Source organism: Spermophilus citellus, assembly GCF_964194105.1.
Source record: "Spermophilus citellus genome assembly, chromosome: 19".
Classification (NCBI taxonomy): Eukaryota; Metazoa; Chordata; class Mammalia; order Rodentia; family Sciuridae; genus Spermophilus; species Spermophilus citellus.
In genome coordinates, this window is record NC_138201.1 from 5,904,176 (window position 1) to 5,925,820 (window position 21,645).

Below are 21,645 nucleotides of genomic sequence, written 5' to 3' on the forward strand. Positions count from 1 at the left end.
GAGGTGCTCAGAAGCTTTGCAAATCTATCCAAGAGAGGTGTCCGGTCCTGTGTCCACAACAAGGACATTTGAGGGTACTTGGGTGATATGTGGCCGCCAGCCCTACTCCATAAAAAACACAGCTCACCCTTTTCCCTCTGCCAGCTTGATGGAGTCAGAAAGATCAATCTTGGAAGTTATGTGTCCCAGTAGAAGAGCAAAGTGAAAGGAGCTACAGTCTTTTGGTCAGAAACACTCAACTTGAACTGACCTGAGCGAGAAACAGCACTTGGTGTGAGTGAGCTACACACATTTTCAGGTTTCTTGGTTGCAGCCGCTGGTGTTATCTTACTTAAAACACAAAGTGCACATGCACATAGTTTGAGAACAAAGCAACCAAAACTTTTGCTCTTCTCTTTGTTAGTGCACAGATTAATTTTTTTTAATATTTTTTTTTATTTTTTAGTTATTGGCGGACACAACATCGTTGTTTGTATGTGGTGCTGAGGATCGAACCCGGATCGCACGCATGCCAGGCGAGCGCGCTACCGCTTGAGCCACATCCCCAGCCCCACAGATTAATTTTTAGGCTCCAATTAGTGGTGATACTACCATGTTTTTCTGCCTGATGATAAACAATGAATAATCATCCTCGTTTTTTTTTTTAATTTCTTTTTTTATTTCCTGGAGTGTGTCAGAAAACAAAGCCTTTACCAGATCTGATTTGCACTAAATTCACAACCTAATTTGTACCTAGAGGAGAAAACATCCGTCAAGCTCTGCCATTTTAAAGTAAATGCTTGCTGAAGCTCTGTCTCTGTTGCATGAATTTAAACTCCCAAGCTTCCACATGTAATTTTCTTGATGGGCTTAAGGCTCTGTCTGACTTTTGTCTGGGGGTGGATGGAATGAGAGGAAGGAGTACTCTGCTGTCTTTCGAGTGGGAGAAAATGATTTTCTCATCATACCATGGCAGACCATTTAGGGCATCTGAGAGTGGATTGGGAAGAAAAGGCCTGAAGCATGGCTACTGGGATAAAAATATGTGAGGGATGGCTGGTGGCATCTCTGATCTTCGGGAGAAGTTCACCCATGGACTTAAAGTGTGAGCAGTAGTGAATGAATCCATAGTTTCTTCAAATTGTCTTCCATGACCCCCGACTCTCTCCAGGGCTATGTGTGATGTGTTCAATGCTGACTTTAATCAAAAAAAAGGATGCTGGGATAGCCCATGGGGCAGCTGTCAAATGTGTAGCTTTTGTGACTTTTTTTTTCTTCCTATTCTCCATAGCTTGGTTTCATTCACACTACATGTACACATAGATAGATACACACACACATACACACACACACACACACACACACATACACACACACGCACACACACACACACACACACACACACACACGCACACACACACATACACACACACACACACACACAGTGGTGTAGCCGTAATCATAATGCCCATTGCAGAAGATATAAACCTTTGCTTGCAAGAAACAGAAGCTTAAGTAAAGGCGGGATTGCAATATCTGGATACAGGCAGGCAGGGCTCTATCTCTGCTCCCTGAACAACAGCTTTCCCAGCTGCCTACTGCACATGATAAGAAGGAACAGCTTAGAGTCCCCCAATTCAAAATTACAGACTCTCAGGTCAAGTACCAAGTTCCCTGGAGAAAACATCTGATTGGCCCAGCTTGTGGCAGGTATATCCCTTGGGCCAATCAGTGGAAGTCAGATGAAACAGGGAACCTGCAAGCTCTACTTGTGCCTGTGACGAGGGAGCCCCAGGGAGGGTCCATCACTGATGCTCCCACAGTTTGGACGCCTCAAAGGCAGCCCTTTTCTCCATCTCTGGACATAACTGTCCTGTTACAAAGCAATCAAGTCTTCACCTTCAACCACAGATAATCCACGAAGCAGAGAAACTCAGCCATTTGCTAGAATCATGTTTTCCAAAGTGGTAAAACATTTCCAGGCAAGACAGTCCCCTGAGGTGCAGGCAGGAGGAGAATCTTCATAGATTTACTTCTATATAGTTTTAATTTGTGCCCTTCCAAAGGGTAAATATTTCTAAACTTGCAGTATATTTCTATCTATGTAGATAAACCAGGTATTTCAAACAATTCACATGAATTACCTTCTTAAATTCTCTCAAAGATAGCAGAAGGCTAGGCGCTATGGCCTTCCCCTATTACAGAAAGAAACAGATACAGAGTTTAGGCTACCTGCCTCAAATTCCACAGGTAATAATGCTAGGTTCAAGACTGGAATTCATGTGTAATAGCTCTGCTGATAACATCTATGGGGTGTGTGTGTGTGTGTGTGTGTGTGTGTGTGTGTGTGGTGAATGATGCTTAAAAATGTTTTAGTTATACCATCAGGAAGATTTGAAAAGCCCAGTTCTAGAGGGTGAAAAATGTGTAACTTTAAAAAAAATTGCAAAACTTAAGACTTGAGCATAAGAAAATAGTTCATATTTTTCATCACAAAGCAATGGACCTAGATCTGAAGACCACATCTGGTGCTTTGTGAGTTTGCAGGAATCACAGCACTGCCCTGAACCTCAGCTGGTCAACACAGAATGAGAGTGCTTTTTCTCTCCTTGCATAAACCCAGTACCTCTAAATAATTGCACCTATTATTATCATTCCAGAGCTACTGGGTTAGTTACCAGCAAACACCTGTCCTGCTCCCTAGACGGGCAGAAGTCCCTACAAATAGGGAATCTCCTAATTATCTTTCAATTTATAGCAAAGTCAGCTCAGTTTTTCACCTGGGGAGTGGTTTTTGATGAAACGCAATAAACACTGATTTGAAAATATTCCTATAAAGTTTATCACAGCAATGCTCTCAGGTTTTCTCTCTATTTAACATCAAGCTTATCCAAGTGAAGGGTCATATTTATGATGGTAAGATGTACAACACCTTCCACACATCAGGGGTTATTTTTTGGCTGCATGAACAAATTAATGCATGAATAAAATGAATGGATAGATGGATGGACAGAGTGATAGATGAATAGACAGATGGAGAGAAGGCAGGCAGGAAGACATGCAAGATGAGTATTTTTAATTCATGCTTTCCACATTCCAGCAATTTGAGAAACTCAGGATTATTCACCTTCATTCTCCACTATGAAGTAGCTGAGCATCCATTAGGATTATCCATTACAATGACCACTTCTTTCAGAGACCTAAACATATCCTAGTCATCTATACAATAGTGCCTGAGGTTTATGCACAATTGATTCAGAACATATATGTCTCAATGCACTATTAATCCACTAATATTTTAGATTCTAAAAAACGTTAACAGTTACATAAGCATTGACATATATTCAAAATACAGTTTTGCAATTGTGATAAATTGTTCATTCAGTCTATAGATGGATTCTCTAATTCTGCCATGGCCTGTTAAATTAACTCTAGTTAGAAGCAATATAATAGAAACAATGCTTTGAGATATAGATGCTAATTCCTCCATAAACTACAGTTTTAGTTTTTGCAGCTGTGACCAAAAGACCTGACAAGAACAATTAGAACAGGACAACTGGTTTGTGGTTTCTGTTGATGATCAGCCAACTCCATAGTTCTAGGTCCAAGATAAGGTACAACATCATGGCTGAAGGGCCAGGTGGAGGAAAGCTGCTCAGGCTCAGGACATGGCAATTAGGAAGTGGAGTGAACTCCATTCATCATGGACAAAATACATACTTCAAAGGCACACCCTTAGTGACCTGCCTCATCCAGCCACACCCCACCTGCCTATGGTCACCACCCAATTAATTCATATCAGTAAATTAATGAACTTATTAGGTTAAGGCTCTCATAACCCAATCATTTCACCTCTGAACTCCCTTGCATTGTCTTACACATGAGCTTCTGGGGACACTTCATGTCGAAACCATAACACTTACCAATCACCTACTTCTTCATATCATCTTAACAGTATGGATGTATGAGAGATGCTATGCTATCACTTGTGGGCATTCTGCTTTGTGGAGATGGAAGCCACTGGGTTCTTGGAGAAAGAGTCCACCCTTGACCACTGAGGCAAGTGCGATGGGAGTCATGAAGGTCATTCTGCTTGAGAACACAGTATATATTCTTTTTTTTTAATTTTTTTCCTTTTTTTATTGATTATTTAAAGCATTACATAGCTCATGATATATCATCTTTCATACATTTGACTCAAATTGTGTTTTGAACTCCCATTTTCACCCCAAATACAGATTGCAGAATCACATCTGTTACATATTCACATTTTTACATAATGCCCTATTAGTGACTGTTGTATTCTGCTACCTTTCCTATCCCCTACTATCCCCCCTCCCCTCCCCTCCCATCTTCCCTCTCTACCTCCCCTGCTGTTGTTCAATTCTCTCCCTTTTTTCCCCTCCCCCTTGCCCCTCATAACCTCTTATAATTCTATGTATCATTGAAGGTCTCCTACTATTTCCATGTAGGGAAAGCACAGTATATATTCTTGACTTCAGAAGTTTGAAAAGGTGGCAGGTGAAGTGGCACATGCCTGTAATCCCAGCAGCCTGGGAGGCGGAGGCAGAGGCAGGAGGATCATGACTTCAAAGTCAGCCTAAGCAAGTTAGCAAGGCCTTAAGCAACTTAGAAAGACCCTGTCTCAAAAAAGGCCAGCTAGGGATGTGGCTTAGTGGTTAAGCTCCTCTGGGTTCAGTCCCTGATATTAAAAAAAAAAAAAAAAAGTTTGAAAAGAACTTCCACTGTAAGTTTGAGTGGATTCCAAGCAAAATGTAGGGAAGTGTAGTTCAAGGGAAACTGAGTTCTCCTAATACTAGGTGATGTCAAAATTATACATTACACTATTCTAGGATGTTATTGTTTGGATTCATAATCACATTTAACACTAGGCAAATACCTCAGTGCCCTGTAGGTCTCCAGCTACTGGAAACATTTTTTACAGACATGAAAATTCTTATTTGGTCCCATCTAAGCCATCTGAGATGACTTCTGGTTTTTTTGGTCTCTTCATCTTGGGGGAAAAATAATAAAATAATAATAAAGATGTTGGTAGAGAGGGTGTAAATCCCATGCCATCTGTTTATGTCGCTAACAGTTTTCACCTCAGTCACACCAGGATTTACAAAGCAATTTTTAGCATCGAGGGGCTCCAACCTCCACTACCTGATGTTTGACATCTCACGTTCTTCTTTTCACATCCTGAGGGTGATGTGGTTGTAGGCAGATGGCAGGGTACAGGGCTGAATTTTCAAGAAGATGCATGTAGCACAGATGTGGGAAACTGGCTCAGGCACCAAAGTGGCTTGTTGATTAAACTCAAGGGCAGCCTTCAAAGCAGAGCGTATCCTCTCTCTGAATACATTTACCAACCATCACTGGGTAAAATACAACTCTTTATTAAAATGTGTGTATAGAATAACTTGATTAACCTATGAATTCCTCTAATTAGTATTCATCACAAGGTGACCATGAATTAGTCTTGTGACCTTTTTATAATAGGGTAATTTTTCTCATGCATTTGAATTTCTAATGATTTTGTGATGCTATCAGGAATTGCACTGTAAGTACACTAATTGACAGTTTTCACACTATTGGTAACTGAATTAATAATTAAACTACAGGCAATCTGTATCCAGTTCCTTATTTCTGGTTTGTCAAGTCCTGGTTTCCCGAATAATTTTGGAATACCATTTCCTCTTGCAGAGTTGACGATGAATAGGAAGTGGCAGAAAAACATGACAGAATGAATGGCAGATGAAAATCCTCTCAGGGACAATCAGCTGTGGATGCACTATCTGCAGACACCAAGGAAAGATTTCCAAATTCCTCCTACCATGAAATAAATTTTCCTCTTATGGCATCAGATAGATTGAGACTGCTCTTGATTTGTAAAGTAGCCCAGGTACTGCTGATTTTTATAAATTATCTGCATCCAATATTTAACAGAATTTGAATAATGTATACAAGTTCCCTACTTTGGGATACTTATTTAGGCTCTTTCTATGTCTATCTCCCTAATTTATTTAGGGAAAAAACTGCTGGTTCTTTTTTCTTTCTCTTCTTCTTTTCAAGAAAAAGAAAGTTACAGATTTATTTCACCAAGAGAAGAGATTTTAATACAATTTTATTATGGCTAATAATAGAAAGAAAACTAGAACTCAATGCAAAACAAAAAAAGCAGTCACTGCTGTCTATTACTAAATAGTGTAGCAGTAGTTCTTATAGATCATGTTGCTGGATATAGGAAAATATAAAAACAAAACCAAATACAAACAAAAATCTCAATTATTGGTTCTAACCCCACAACCTCTAAATCCGCAAATGAGAGATACCTTTCTCATGTGGGACCCTCACAACCCCTCAAGTATTCCCTGCACGGAGCTGGCAGAACATGGTGGGGGTAGAAGAAAGCTGTGTAGCATATATGACATCGTTCATAACTGGAAGCTGTATAACACATGTAACCATGTTCCTTTATGCCTTTCAAAGAAATTCCACAGCTCTGGATGAATCTACAAATGCTAGGCAAGTGCTTCACCACTGTGCTGAACCTGTAGGCCTTTTTTGTTTTTATTTTGAGACAGGGTCTCCCTAAGTTGCTCAGATTGGCCTCCAACTTGTTTTTTTTTTTTTAATGTTAAACATAAATTTATTATTTAATTTACTCTGAGCAGAGAGAAAATGGTATGCAATTCAGAATTATATATGAGATTTCAAGAAGGATAACAATTTTCTAAAACCAAATGTTGAACAAAATGTGCATTTGAGTCATCATTCTGCATACCATACATGTATTTTATATTTGAAAATTTTACTTCATAGTTAGAAATATAATTTTAAAACATAATAGATAACATACTTTATATACAAAGATATGAAAAACTGTCCTCTATATGAGTAATAAGAATTGTAATGCATTCCACTGTTGTGTATTTTTAAACAAATAAAATCAATTAAAAAAATAAAACACAATAAATGATATTATAGGATACCTGAACATTTTGGGTTCATTCATTCTGCTTCATATCTATAAAACATCTCAGAACAAACTTCAATAGATTTGATTATTTCCCTAATTATTTGTGCCTCTGACAATATAAGAACAGAAAAAAATTCCTGAAACCTCAATTATTTAAGGTTTGAATCATTTCTTTCTTGTCTCAACCCTAAGGATAGTCAAGTCAAGAGAACTTGAGTGGGTATGAGAGGAACATACAAGGATGAGTTTGATCAGGCATCTATTCCACTGTTTGCTGTTATTTACTTACTGTTCACAGAGCTTTATCAACTAGAACCCTCAGGGAATCTGTGTTCTGATTAACATTTCTTTTTACTAGGTAAGATTAAAATTCTATTAAATAGAATATCCTCTCTATGTTTTGTGTTTTTTTTTGGCAGGGAGTGGGTAACCAGAAATTGGACTCATGGGTCCTTAATCACTGAGCCACATACACAGCCCTTTTTTTGTATTTTATGTAGAGACAGGGTCTCACTGAATTGATTAGCACCTTGCCTTTGCTGAGGCTAGCTTTGAACTCGTGATCCTCCTGACTCAGCCTCCCGAGCCACTGGGATTACAGGTGTGCACCACTGTGCCCAGTTTTTCTCTTTGTTTTTAATAGAAATCTAAAGATAACAGAAGAGTTGACACTAGAAATTTAAGATCATCAACAAGGGTCAGTACAGATATGGCCCAAACTCTGATTTACAAAGTACAAGTCTTCAGACTAAATAATGGTTGAGATGTTCTATTTCTACTTTTCATTTTGCAATGGTCCCAGCGAATCTGATTCTGCTATTAAGGAACAAAGTTGGCACTGTCAAAGGCTTGTATTCCTTTGATGCATACTATGATTATCAATTCTAATAGTAAGTTTGCAAAGCACACTGTGAGGACTTAATGATCAGAGATATTCCTCTGCCTCTTTCATTTAAGAGCAGAAAAGTGCACTGAAGGATACATTCTATTTATTTATTTATTTATTTATTTTTTTAAATTATGACTTTCGTGTCTTCATCTTCTGAGTGGCAGAGATGACAGGTATGCGCCACAGAGCCCAGCACCACTGTTTCTTTATATCTTGGTATTTCCATCTCATTGTGACTATGAAAACAGAAGCATGACCACAGGGATATTGGAGAAATCACAGCTTTTTGAGAAAGAAAAACACCAAACTGTTGGCGAATCCCATCTCTACCTGTTAGTGTTGTGCAATTTAATTTCAAAATCCGAAAATCAGTTCTTGACAAAGTTTTATGTAGTCTATGATACCTAAGCCAAATCCAAGTTGGAGACTGTGTTTGCATTTATATCACACCTAGCTGTGGGTTAAAATCATGATCCCTTTTATATTTGGGACTTTGGGGCCATCATTAAAAGAGCATCTGTGTCCCTTTAGCCCTGGGACTTAGAAAGGAAAAAAAAAAGATATGATTGTTAGGAGATGATAAAAATATACAAGTGGGATGGACACCTGAGACATCTCCAAACAAGGAAATAAATCAGGATGGAGAGCATCTTGAGAATGTGTGCCAAGCTTGAGGGGTCAGGGGGCAGTGGGATGACACCCTCAGTAAAGACTGTATTTTGGTCCTGATGTGCCACATGTCATATAATATAAAGGCTGAGAAAAGAGCCAAGGAAGAAAAAAGGCTGAGAGGGCAGAGGGAGTTACAGGAAAATCATTATGGGCTTCATAAAACAGAACAGGCAGGTTAGGGTCTTGCTTCTCGGAGTGCCTGTGGACCAGGAGTGTCAGCTTCCCAGGACAGTCTGTTAGAAATAAAGGATCTCAGACACCACCTCAGACCCGCTTACTCAAACCTGCATTGTATCAAGCCCTGAGTCAATTCATTTGTACTGAACATCTCAGGAGCAGTGGGCCAGAGCATGCCAGAGTTAAGCTTTGGTTGAATTCAGGGGACAGTTCTGTGAATGTGATGTCTCAAATGCTTCTGCAAACAATGGGCTTAGTATTAAAGTGAAATTGTTCACTCTGCTAATCCAGTGTGAAAAGACAGACACCAATAACTTAGGATAGGGTTGCTTTTCTGAGGACTTCTTGCCTCATCACTTAGAAAATAGCTACAGGGATAGTTCAGAGCTTCCATACTGGAAACAGTCCTGGTCAGGAGCTGATCACCAAGCTTCTAGTTTCACCTACTCACAGCTCTGTGTTCCACTGGAGTCTACTTCCTGCTCTGAGCTTCACTTTGCAAACCCCCATATTGCAGCCCTAAGCAAAAGTGGGGAGGCTTTGAGCTGAGACTGATCTCCTGTCTCATAAATCATTCCTGAGCAGGAAATTTAGGATCAAGGCATTATCCTTGTCTGAGGGCTCACTGCCTTGACACCTCCAGAACTGAGCTTCCAGATAACCTTAGATTGGTACTCATCCTGGTCCTCTGTATTCTTTTAACGAATCTCACTAGCAGATCATTTCCACAGAGGACTAGCACACTTCTTATATCTATGCAGCACTCAGAGACAGAGCAGTGCTATTACTCTTGTGATCCTCATTGTCACCACCACCACCATCATCATCATCATCATCACCACCACCAGCACCATCACCCATGCTTACTCAGTTAGGCCACTCGAACAGGAAATATGACAGATGAATAAAACATGGTCACATCTTTAGGAATCACAATAACAAGTTGAAACATTTTTAACCATACAGAAGGGACCACAGAGAAACGAAGGAACATGGAGTAACTAAAGATAACACAAAATGGCCAAGACAGAAGAGTCAGAGCATGTCCTGCAGGGGCTGTGGGAGTTTGTGAGGAGAGAACCCAGTGAACCCCAGCAAGGCACGAGCTCTCTGAAAGCGTTCCTTGCCTGAATTGATAAACCCCGGAGACTCCACCACAGGAGCTCCCAACTGGACTCAAACCTTGCCTTCTGAAAGTCCCAGAGTCATTCTTGCAGGGATGAAGCAAGGCGATTCCAGCTGTTAGGGACAGAACTCACTTTGATCTCAATGTGCCTTTACCTGTCCAGTTGTCACCCAGGGCATTTTGGTTGCTAGATGCCGATACCTTGGGAAATGGAGTTTCCTGTAGACTTTCAACAAAACATTTATAACTGTCCAAATCTAAAAGAGGATTCATTTATTCATTTCGTGAGTGCATTCACTGTTCAATTGATATTTACTGACTGCCAGTAATAAATGAGCTTTGTGTAATTGTACAAAGCAACTGCTGACATAGGCCTGTCCTCCAGTTGCTCATAAGACAATGTGTAATGACCTTGGATGCGAATTGTGAGCATTCAGCATGAGGGAGATTGGATCAATGAGAATCACATTTTTTGCATCTAAATCTGCCCCTAAAGCCTTGGTACTTTTCCTGTACAATCTAGCTTGGGGGAAGGTATGCTTTTGGCTTTTGCTACTGGTTCTCTCCTGCATGTTCCAAGTTCATAAGGGTGAATATGCCACATCTGGGAAGATGTCTTTCCTTTTCTATCCATCATCTAACTAGACTTCCACAGTCACCCCATGCAAGTGCTTTAAAAGTGAACAGACAGCCATGTGGAACCTCTAAAGGCGGAGGTAAATCAGGATGCCATTACATAGGAGAGCTGGGCTTGACCAACATTTTCCAGTTTGGTAACATTAGAAAAGATTCTTCTTTTGCAGAATGATTCATCCAACAGCTTTTCAAAAACACATTCACTATTCACTCTGCACATGCTTAGTCCAACAAAAGCTTCTTCCTTTTGTAACAATGAGTATATACAATCATAAACTTACTGAACTAAGATCACTCAGCCAGAGGTTTAAATTGGGTCAATTTTTCTATATATCTCTTTGGAAAAGATTATCCAGCTATTATTTTCTGATGCTTTGGATCAATATGATTTTAAATTATTTTGATACTTTCTAGGTGTCACTCTAGTCATCTTTATTTCTATCTAACATATCTCCCTCTCTCTTTTCTCATAATAAAATGGTTCTTTTCTACTAGAAACTGCTTTTTTTTCTCATTCTAATGCTCTCTAGTAGGTGGAGCCCATCTGTTCCTCAGCTGCATGGATGATCCCATGGAGAAGGCTCAATCGATGAGTCTCAGGAGCCACTGAGAAACATCTAGTTCATTAGGGTCATCAGTCTTAAGGATGGGAAGAGACTGCAGTAGCCAGGTGCCACCTTTGTCTCCAGAAGAAATGCACAGGAGAAAGTAGAGAACACAGAGAAAGAAGAGCCAAGAAAAGCAGAGAACAAAAACAGTCTGTGGGATTGGTTGGACCCTGGATCTAGCACATTGGACTCTCAAGAGCAGATGCTTGAAAAGAATTTGGAAGAAAAGCTTTTAATCAATGATGAAACCTGAGAATGGGAACATGCAGAAGCAGAATGGAGGAGACAAAGAAACTGAATTGTGATGTGGTCCATCAGAGACTTGGCCATCATACAGGAGGGGTGAATTGAATATTTGCCATCAGAATTTCCTAGCATCAGTCAAAAATGGCTGACCTGTCACATCCCCCTTATTGAGATACCAGATGCCAGCTGAAGGGATGACCACAGGCGAGCGGCTCTGTATGCTAAGAGCTGTAGGCCATCCCTGCCCCCCACTGTCCCCCACAGCACAGCAGCAGGTCCTTCAGGTGGCACAGATCTTTGTACACCACACACACAGAGCTACTGGAGGCCACCTGAGAGTCCAGTTATGTGAGCCAGTAAACCCCCCAATTTCTTGACCACAGTTACATTTATCTGCCATCAAAAGACCCTATGCTTACCTCAAAGTTAAAGCTGCTCTGGACCTTCAAGAATTCTGGAAAAACCTATACTACTATTTTGGACTAGGGAAGCTGAGACCCATGCCAGCCAACATGGTGGAAATCCTGTTACCTGAGCCCCAACCCGCAGATTTTACATGGCCAGTTAATGAAGATGGGAGATGTGTGTATAATTAGGAGGAGAGTTTAAGATCAAAATCGATAAACAAAATAAAATAAAATCCATAGTACTTCCACTTGAATAAGCTTCACCATGAAGAAGGTTTTTCTCAGTCTCATCTTTGGTCAGAATGATCTTCCCTAACTTACTCATCTCTCTGTGATTCTCATCCTCTCAATAACAGAATGTGTTTATTTCTCGGAGAACAGTGATTTATACATTAATAATGCCCTCTTTGTTCCCACAAGTGACCATGTTCACAACAGTAAGCAGGAGAGGAAAATCAAACCAGCACTCCAGGCACATACTGGGTAGCTAATTAAATTATTTTCATATGTGCTAAAGTTCATTTTCACCCTGGGTAGAGATGCTGTTTAGCTTCTGAATTTCTAGCAATACATTTCAATTTATATCAATGTCCTTTAGACCAGTGTTATTTCAATTTATACCAATGTAGCATAAAATTTGCAGTTCTAGCAGTCCAATGAAAATGATGTGAATGTGCACACATATATCATACTTACGTGTACATAATACAGATATCGGAGATGCAGGGCACATACTCTGTGATTGGTGCCGTTCTCTGTGTTTGTTGCATGAATATGTGTGTGAGGGAGGGAAGGAGGATGATCGCTAGTAAAAACTTCAATCCGTATCATGGTCTAAAGCTAATAATAATAATGGTGCAAGAATAAAGTATTATTCAGCACTGTTGTATAATCAAAATGGATTTGATCTCTCGTGCCTTTGAGACCCTGCCTGTTAGGATGTGTAAATTGAGTTTATAAACTTCTCTAGATGGACTATCTTTTGTAGACTGTCTCACATTCTTACTCAGTTGACAGAATCTAAGGCTCAGGTTAGCAGGTTTCTCAGGGTAATTTACAGAAGCAATAACACTGTGGCTGCTGCAGGCCTTGCCCTGAAACTTAGCAAATAACAAAAGCAGAAGCAGGGCACTACTTACCACCCGAGTGTGGCGGGGGCCCGCAGAGAAGGACGACGCCCTGGCCTTCGCGCACTGACACTGCACTTCTCATTTTGGTTTTAAAATTTTCAAGATCTGATTCGAAAACAAACAAACAAACAAAAAAACTGAATTTCAGGGAAAAAAAAAGAAAAGAAAATTCAATTTTTCATTCCAAGATTTTCCTGTCTTTTGGAAAACAATTTTGAAGCCTCTTCTCAGGAGCCTCTAGAGGAGAATATTTGCCTTCAGGAAGAAAAACAGGATTTTGATTTCTTTATTATGGCTTCTAGGAAACCAGCAACTCAATATGAATATACAGCCATCAAGCTCACATACTGGGTTAGCATCAAGACAGTGCTCACTATCCAAAAAGCAAAGTACAGGTGAAAATGAGAACACAATTCAAGGGAAGAAATGAAGTATCCTCCCCCAACAATATACAGACTAAGATTTCCACATCTGCTTAGTGACCAACCAGGCCAGGAAGAATTTTGGCTTCATCTTGTCACAATGACCAAATTATTCCTGAATTTGTCCCCTGAAATACTGGATCATAAACAGTCCAGGTAAACTTTATTCTACCTATTGTCATTGTTATTTACAAAGAGATCTTAAAATGTTCAGTTTTGGGGAGCATGCCCTCTCTGTTGCATGTCCTGGAGGGTTTTGTGAAAGATATATCTCACTGGAAAATAACTCAAAGTATAACAGTGAATTTGATCCACATAATCATTTTTATTTATAGTTATAAAATGAACTCTTTTTATTATCCCCAGTAATTTTTTCAAGTGTTTAATAAAGTTTTTAAAAAATAACAATCAAATGCAAATACTATTTTTATTTAACAGTGGTCATTTTTTAGAAAACATTGAATTTCTCCCAATGATAACCCAGGACAGCAAATACTGATTCATACTTTCCATCTTAAATTACAGAGAGAGAAATTCTATTTCCTCATTTTAAAAAAGTTTAAGTCTATGGGGGAAAAAGGAAGAAAGCTTTACCATTTCTCCAAACTCCAATTTTAAAAAAGAATACTTGTAAATTACACAGTTAAGATACTCTGTGATGTCACTTGCTATATTGGAACCACTGCTCTGTCAATTTCTGAAAGAACATATTTACTCGTAGCTCTTAAGGGTTGATATGAACTGCTTAAGTGGTGGCCACACCAAGAAAGGCACGGCATACATTTTAGAATACAACTTGGAGAACTTTGAATTTTCTTTGAAGAGCATAAAAAAGCAAACTAATTATCTCCAAATTGACAAAACCACAATCTGGAGATCTATAAATATCTTACGCACCATAAATCAGCACATCACAGGGAAATAAGAAGGCCTATGCATTCCAATATATTGGGTATGGAAAAAAATAGTATTAAATTGCTAGGTCATAATCATGGAGTACAGCAATTCAGCAAAACTCCTATGGGTGCCCAGAAAAGAAGTAAGGAGAGTATTTACTTTAATCAGAGATTACCTGAAGAAGTGATATGACACCACAGCATGGAAACATCTTAAATCTATAACTGAAACACAACATTCTTAAAACACAGAGGCTCATGAAGAAAAACTGAGTTGGAATTGAAGACTTGGACTGTTAGAATGTTCCATAAGGGTAAACTAAGGAAGCTTATCATGTAAGAAGCTAGCCTATTCATGAAAAACTAATTTCCAAAGATTACTTTTCTTGCAACTGAATATGTATCCTCATTGCTTTTTATTCCTGCCAAATCCTCATTGCCTACTGCTATGGAATTTCACATTGTGAAAGTTTGCCATCACAGATTTCAGATAGAATGTGGGGGGAAAAAAGTTCTAGATAAACCAAGAATGTTTCCTCAAAAGGTAAATATCTTTTGCCTAGAGACAAATATTGAATGGCACAGATCTGTCACTGGTCTAAACACTATACTGATACATGAGAGGCCAAGGTACATTGTTTAGGACACCTGATACAGCTAGCCCCATAAGACATCAACATCAAGGATGGCAAAGAAAACTAATTACAGTGGTTCCAACATGCCTAGCAGGGCTTTGCTGACTGCAAAGCACTGTGATTATAGTGGATTTGTTTTTTCTATATAGCACCATCTCCTGACATCTTATTTTTCTCAAAGCATGGTCCACAGACCACCTGCATCATTATTATGTACAATTCTTATTAAAAATGCAAGTATCCAAAAACCACTCAAAAATAGTGAGTTAGGGTGCCTGGGAGTTAAATCCAGAGATATGAATTTTAAAAAGCTCATCAGCTGCACCATAACCACACCAAATATCATTTTGTGGTTTCCCATTAAGACATATGACGGTCAATCCAGATTAAGTACATTAGACTGTACCTCAAATTTTTTGCAATGTATGAAATTGCCTCTGAGATGGGCAATCTGTTGTTAAGCACCAGCTGAGCACTGAGGACAGAAAGAAAAGAGGTCACTTATTAAACAGGCCTTTACTGAGCCCACTGAACTTCAGCCTACTGGGTGCCAGGTTTTCAAGGTGTCAATGGGGGCTCCCTTGCAAAGAGAGCCCTGCCTGGCTAGAGGAAGACTTGAGCCAAGAACTGTATTTTAAATGGCACCTGCTGCAATGGGGCTCAGTTCTCAGAGGGATGGACACTTCACCAGGAGTGAAAGATGCTTGGAAGAGCAGGGGTTGGCAGGGGAATGGAGGGCGAAGGTGTCAAGGAGAGTGCGGTGGTAACTCAAGTTTTAATCTGTATTTCCTTGGCTGCTGATCCCGCTGAACATCAGTTCATGTGCTTGTGTTCCAGCCAAGTACCCTCTGCCACCAAACAGCTACTTGCATCATGTGCTCACCTTCCACTTGGATAACATGTTTGCTTGTATTGTCACTATTTAGTTTTGAGGGATTTTACACATTCTAGATGCTTTTCCTTCACCAAATAAGTGGTTTGCACGTATTTTCTCAGTGCAAAGCAGAGACATAAAGGGACACATATGTCCTAGTCAATGTATATGAAGATTTTGTCACTTTTGTTGAAACATCTGGGACCATGAGTGAAAGACATAGTAAGTATCTAAAAAGTTTCAAACCATCCCTACGGGCAAATTAGATGTGTAACTTGAGTGAAAATCAACCTGTAAATGGTCAAAATTTGACAAAATTGTAACAGAAAGAGTTCTGCAATAATTTCATGAAAAACTATAAATAAATGAATAGATGCAAGACCTGTAGAGTAGAGGAAGGGGAACAGGAGGAGGGAGGAGATGAGGGAATGGGGTAGTACCAGGGACTAAAGAGGAGTCAGTTATACTCCATGTATATAGAAACTCTACATCATCTAACTACAATGCACTAATAAAAAATTTAAATGAAAAAGGTATTTACTGGCTAGAAACTTCTCAATGTTTTTCTCTATGCCTTATCAATTACGGCAAATACTGCCATTATCCTGAAAACTCTAATTATGCAGAATTTGAAAACAAACTCGATAAAGAGCATCTACAAAGAACTACAACTATCATCATATTTAATAGCAAAAGAATGAAAAGTTTTCTCCTAATACCAGAAACAATGAGGATGCCCATTCTGGCCACTTGTCAAATGTAGTTTTAGAAGCTATAACCACTGCGATAATAGGGGACGTGGGGCAGGAAGCATGTAGCTTGGAAAGAATTAAACTACTCTTATCTAAGTTGGCATGATGGTCTAAATAGAAAACCTGAAGAAATTTGAGAGAAAAAAAAAAACACCTCATAGTTCTGAGTTAAGTAAATCACAGGATATATAATTTCTATATGTTCACAACGAATATGCAGAAATCAAAGTTAAAAATTCAAAATCACACTTGTTCCAAGGAAAATACTGATTTATGGAAATAATAAAGCAAGCAAAGGATCGTCATACTAAAATGGACATTATGCTGATAAAAAGAAAGGAAAAAACACCACCACCAGCACCACCACAGAGGACTAAACAAATTGTCATCGTTTTGATTTGAGGTGTCCCCCAATGCTCCTGTATTCATGCAGAATTGTTTGTAGGTAAAATGATTGAACTGCCTCATCAATCCATCTTGATTTGAATGGACTGACTGGGGTGACTGTAGGCAGGTGGGGTGCAGTGGGAGGAGGTGGGTTACTGTGGGTGTGCCCTGGAAGGGTACTTCATCCTTTGGGCTCTTCTCTGTGTCTCTCTCGTAAAGTATTTTGGTCACAGTGATGTACAAGCTGACTACAACAGATGTGGAAAGACATATTTATAGATTATTAAACTCTGCATAGCTGCCAAGTCACCTCAAGTTAGACATGCTTTAATGTAATTCCTATTAAAATCCAAGCAAGTTACTTTTTCAAAAACGTATTTTGTACACACACAAGCTCATTATGAGATTAATTTGTAAAAAGTAAATGCCGTAGAAACTATAGTAGCTAAAAAGTATCCTGACTCAGAAGAATGCAGTGGAAAGACCCACTCTACCTGACATTAAGGCTTCTCACACAGCTACAGAAATCAAGACAGGGTGGCATTGGTAGACAGAGAGATATGTAGATTTTTATAACAAAACACAAAATGCAGACATAAACCTATACAAACATGTCAAACTTATTTTTGAAAAGCTACAAAGTAATTTTGATAGAAGGGCAGCCTGTCAATAAGTGTTACAGAAGAAATTGCACAATTGCAGTTTAAAAAAAATGAACTTTGACCTAAATGTCACTTAGAAACACAAATTAACTCAATATTGATCATGAACTGCAATGTAAAATATGGAAGCACAGAACTTTTACAGGATTTTAGAGAATAATATAGAACGTCTTTGGCATCTAGAAACTGGCAGAGTTTTTCAATGTGACACCAAATGATGGCTTACAAAAACAAAAATTAGTAAACTGGATCTCAACAAAACTAAAGGCTTTTGCTTAGTGAAACTCCACATGAAGAGGACGAAAAGCAAGCTACAGATTGGGAGAAAATGTTTAAAAAACAGCTGTTCAATAAAGAAAGAATGTCTAAAATAAGTGAGGCCTCTCAAAATTCCATAGTGAAACCCACCATGGCATGGTCATAGATGCACGTAGCATAATCTCATCAGTTCCATTCTCATCGGTTCCTCCCTTTTCTCATCCATCCTTCCTTCCCCTCAATCCTCTTCCTCTACTCTACTGATAACCCTTCTATATTCAGGGAATCGCCCCACCCCATTTTTTCCCTTATTTTGGTCTAGCTTCCGCATGTGACAGAAAACATTTGCCCTTTGAGTCTCTGAGTCTGTCTTATTTCACTTATCATAATGTTCTCCAGTTCCCTTCACTCCCCAGCAAATGCCACAATTTCACTTTCTTTTGTTATGGCTGAGTAAGACTCTATTGTGAATATAAACCACATTTCCTTAATCCATTCATCTACCTGTAGGCAACCTGGGCTGGTTCCATGGCTTTGCTATTGTGAATTGTGCTATTATAAACATTGATGCAGCTGTGTTGCTATAGTGTAGTGACTTCAATTCTTATGGATAATTGCCAAGGAGGAAGACAATGGGGTCACATGGTGACTCTATTTCCAGTCTTTTAAGGAACCTCCGTACTGTTTTCTAAAGTGGTTTTGGTAGTCCCATCAACAATGTATGAGTGTACATTTCCTTTCACATCTTTGCCAGCATTTATTATTTATATTCTTAATAACTGTCCTTCTAACTAGAGTGAGATGAAATCTCAATGTAGTTTTGACTTATATTTGCCTGATGGATAGACATATTGAGCATTTATTTTTTATGTATTTGTTAGCCAATTTGCATCCTTTCTTTTGAGAAGTGTCTCCTTAATTCTTTTGCCTATATATTGATTAGAGTCCTTTTTCTTTTTGGTGCTGAGTTTTTGAGTTCCTCGTATATTCTGGATATTAATTCCCCGTCAGAGAAGCAGCTGGTGAAGACCTTCTCCATTCCTGTAGGCTCCCTTTACTTTCATTTTCTTTGTTGTGTGGCTTTTAATTTAATGCCATCCCAGATTTTATTTCATGCAATCATGATAATGTAAAAATGAAACAACACATATGTATACTACATATTCTGATGATACACTAATAAAAACATTACAGAGAGACATAAATCCCCAGAGAGAACTACGTACTTTACTCTTAGGTTCAATGAAAAATGGACAGCCATGTAGAAATGATTGGATAAAAGTGGCATTATCAAAAGTTAATAAACTCAGGTCTGGGGCTGTGGCTCAGCAGTAGAGCGCTCACCTATTATGTGCAAGGCCCTGGGTTCAATCCTCAGCACCACGCACACAAAAATAAATAAATGAAATAAAGATATTGTGTTCAACTACAACTAAAAAGTAAATATTTTTTTAAAAAGGTGATAAACTCGGGAGATCCATCAAGGCCTGGTTTTTCATTTTGTTTGTTTGTTTTTGATATTCCTTGGTCTCTCCATGTAACAAAATTTCTCCCTGGTTTTGGGGAAAGTCTCCCTAAAATGAGGGTCCCAAGGAGAAGGTGAGAGAGTAGCAACTCTAGGTTTCATGACTGGTTTGGGGGAGAGGACTTCTAATTCACATGCACAGCCTTGGGGAAGAGGAATTGTGGTGTCTTTGACTCACTTCAGGGGACAAAAATGGGGCAGGAGACAGGAAGTCAAAAGAAGGTTAGAGAGATCCTGCTTCTGAGGCCCTTCCAATGTCCTTCATTTCAAAGCACTCTGCATGCTAAGGCAGCATGGTACATCCTTTGAGGTATTTTGATCTCAGTCAATACGTTTTGAAAATTTTCCTAGCAATTTTAAGATGTCACATGTTTTAATACCGTATGATGTATCCTCCTCAATGCACAATGTTCATGGATAAGGAACAGCCTGTTGGTTTTCATATTTGTATAAAATGTCACATCATCTTATCATAAAAGACTCCATTATATTAACAGCTCTGTTTGACAACTCCTTATTGCATTTTTCATGTTTCTATACAGAACAAAACAAAAATGTGCTACTGCTACAGGTTTTACCTCACAAGTACGTATCAGGTCTCCATGAATGTTTTCCATGTGAAGAAATAAGATACCTAATCTTTCAAGTAAATAAGTCTTAAAATAGAACCAATATATGTCATGTAAAGTAGTCTTAAAATAAAGGAAAAAGAATTCAGAGTCATACAATGCTTTCAAAAATACTACAGGCCTCTGTTACATAAAAGGATATGTCTTTGAAAATAGGAAGAAAATCAGTAGAGGAAAAGGGGATAGGAATGGGGGGAGGGAAGAGGAGGGAAGAGAGAAGGGAAAAGAGAGGCTCTAGGGGGAAAACTGAACAAACTATAGTATGTGCAAGTATGAAGATATCACAATGAAGCCCCATATTATGTATAATTACAATGTACCAATAAAAGGTTGATTTAAAAAAAACTCAACCGTGTAAAATATTCTACACAATTAGAAAATGAGCAAAAGATGTGAACAGATATTTCACTGTAGAGGACACACGTGTATGAAGATTCCCAATGTTGTCAGGCATCAGGGAAATACAAACTAAAACCATAATGTGTTATAACTGTGCATCTCCCCATACAGCTCAAGTTAAAAACAGTGACATCACCAAGTCCTGCAGAAGATGGGGATAAAGTGAGCAATTCAGATGTGGCTAACGTGAAGGTAAATGCTAGAGGTACTCTGTAAACCAATTTGGAAATTTCTTAAAGAAGTAATGACACAACCACCAAAGGACCCAGAAAGTGCATATTTGGGAATTTATCCCAGAGAAATGAAAATTACATTTTCATCTGAGAACCTATACACAAACATCCACATGTCTTTATTTATAGTATTCACAGTAACAACCCAGATGTCCTTCAGTGGATGAATGACCAAACAAACAGAGGTGCCTGCACACCAGGGAATATTATTCAGTAATTAAAAAGGAATGAGCTATTGACACAGTCGATCTTTGTAATGATCAGAGAGATTAGTAGCTAGTAGATTACTAGTCAGTAATAAAAAGCAATGAAATATCGATACACTCCACCCCCTGGAACAAAGAGAAAGATTAACAACTGCTCATCTGTCTTCTATTTCTGAAATTTTGTAAGTCGATATCTGTAGAATCCCTCAGTTGCCAGTGTTCAGGGAAGGTGGAGGCAGGACGTGGAGCAGTTATCAAAGGGCACAGGAGGGAGCCTTGTGAGAATGCAGCTGCTCTCCATCTTGACGGTGACTCCGGAGACACGCTTCCACACAGTTGGTAAAACTACATGGAACTAAATATACACACAAGGACGTGGAAACTGAGCAAACACAGACAAGTTCCCCTCTACATATTTCCTTTCACTTTCTTTTCTCTTGCCCCACACCACCTCCAGGCTGCGGGTAGCTCCCAGGATTCTCTTTCTGTCCATCAGCTGGGCTGGGCTGTGCTTCTCTAAAACAGCTTGAAGGTCCCCACACAAGAATCGAACAGTGTCTGCCAAGCAGCCACCAGAGGGTTGAGCAGCACCCTGAGGCAAGGGTACCATCTCTGATGGCAGCCCTCTGAAAACTCACAACATGGTTTCAAGATATAATAAGCCTGTACCTGAATATACATCTGTGCATTTCCAATATCGGGCCAGATTTCTAATGCCCACTCAAGCCCTGTACTTTCAGGTTGTGCTCCCCACCCCAAAGGGAGAAAGACCACAGGGGTCCCCCAGGGCAAATGGAGAAAGGAGGTGACATGCCGGTCCGGTCCGTTGTCATCTGACATTCACACGCTCACTTTGGGGTCCAATTTCTACATCTCATCAGTGTTGGTTTCTCCTGTGGGTCATTCTAGGCAGAC

General features: G+C 39.2%; 1 protein-coding gene across 1 annotated transcript in view; it reads right to left on the reverse strand.

Moving 5' to 3' along the window:
* Nucleotides 1–21,645, reverse strand: part of CNTN3 (contactin 3) — a 335,296-nt gene that overhangs the window by 131,167 nt on the left and 182,484 nt on the right. The window contains exon 5 of the mRNA XM_081276337.1: nucleotides 12,862–12,957. Coding sequence (XP_081132463.1) covers nucleotides 12,862–12,957 — 96 coding nt within the window. The remainder of the gene's footprint in view (nucleotides 1–12,861; nucleotides 12,958–21,645) is intronic.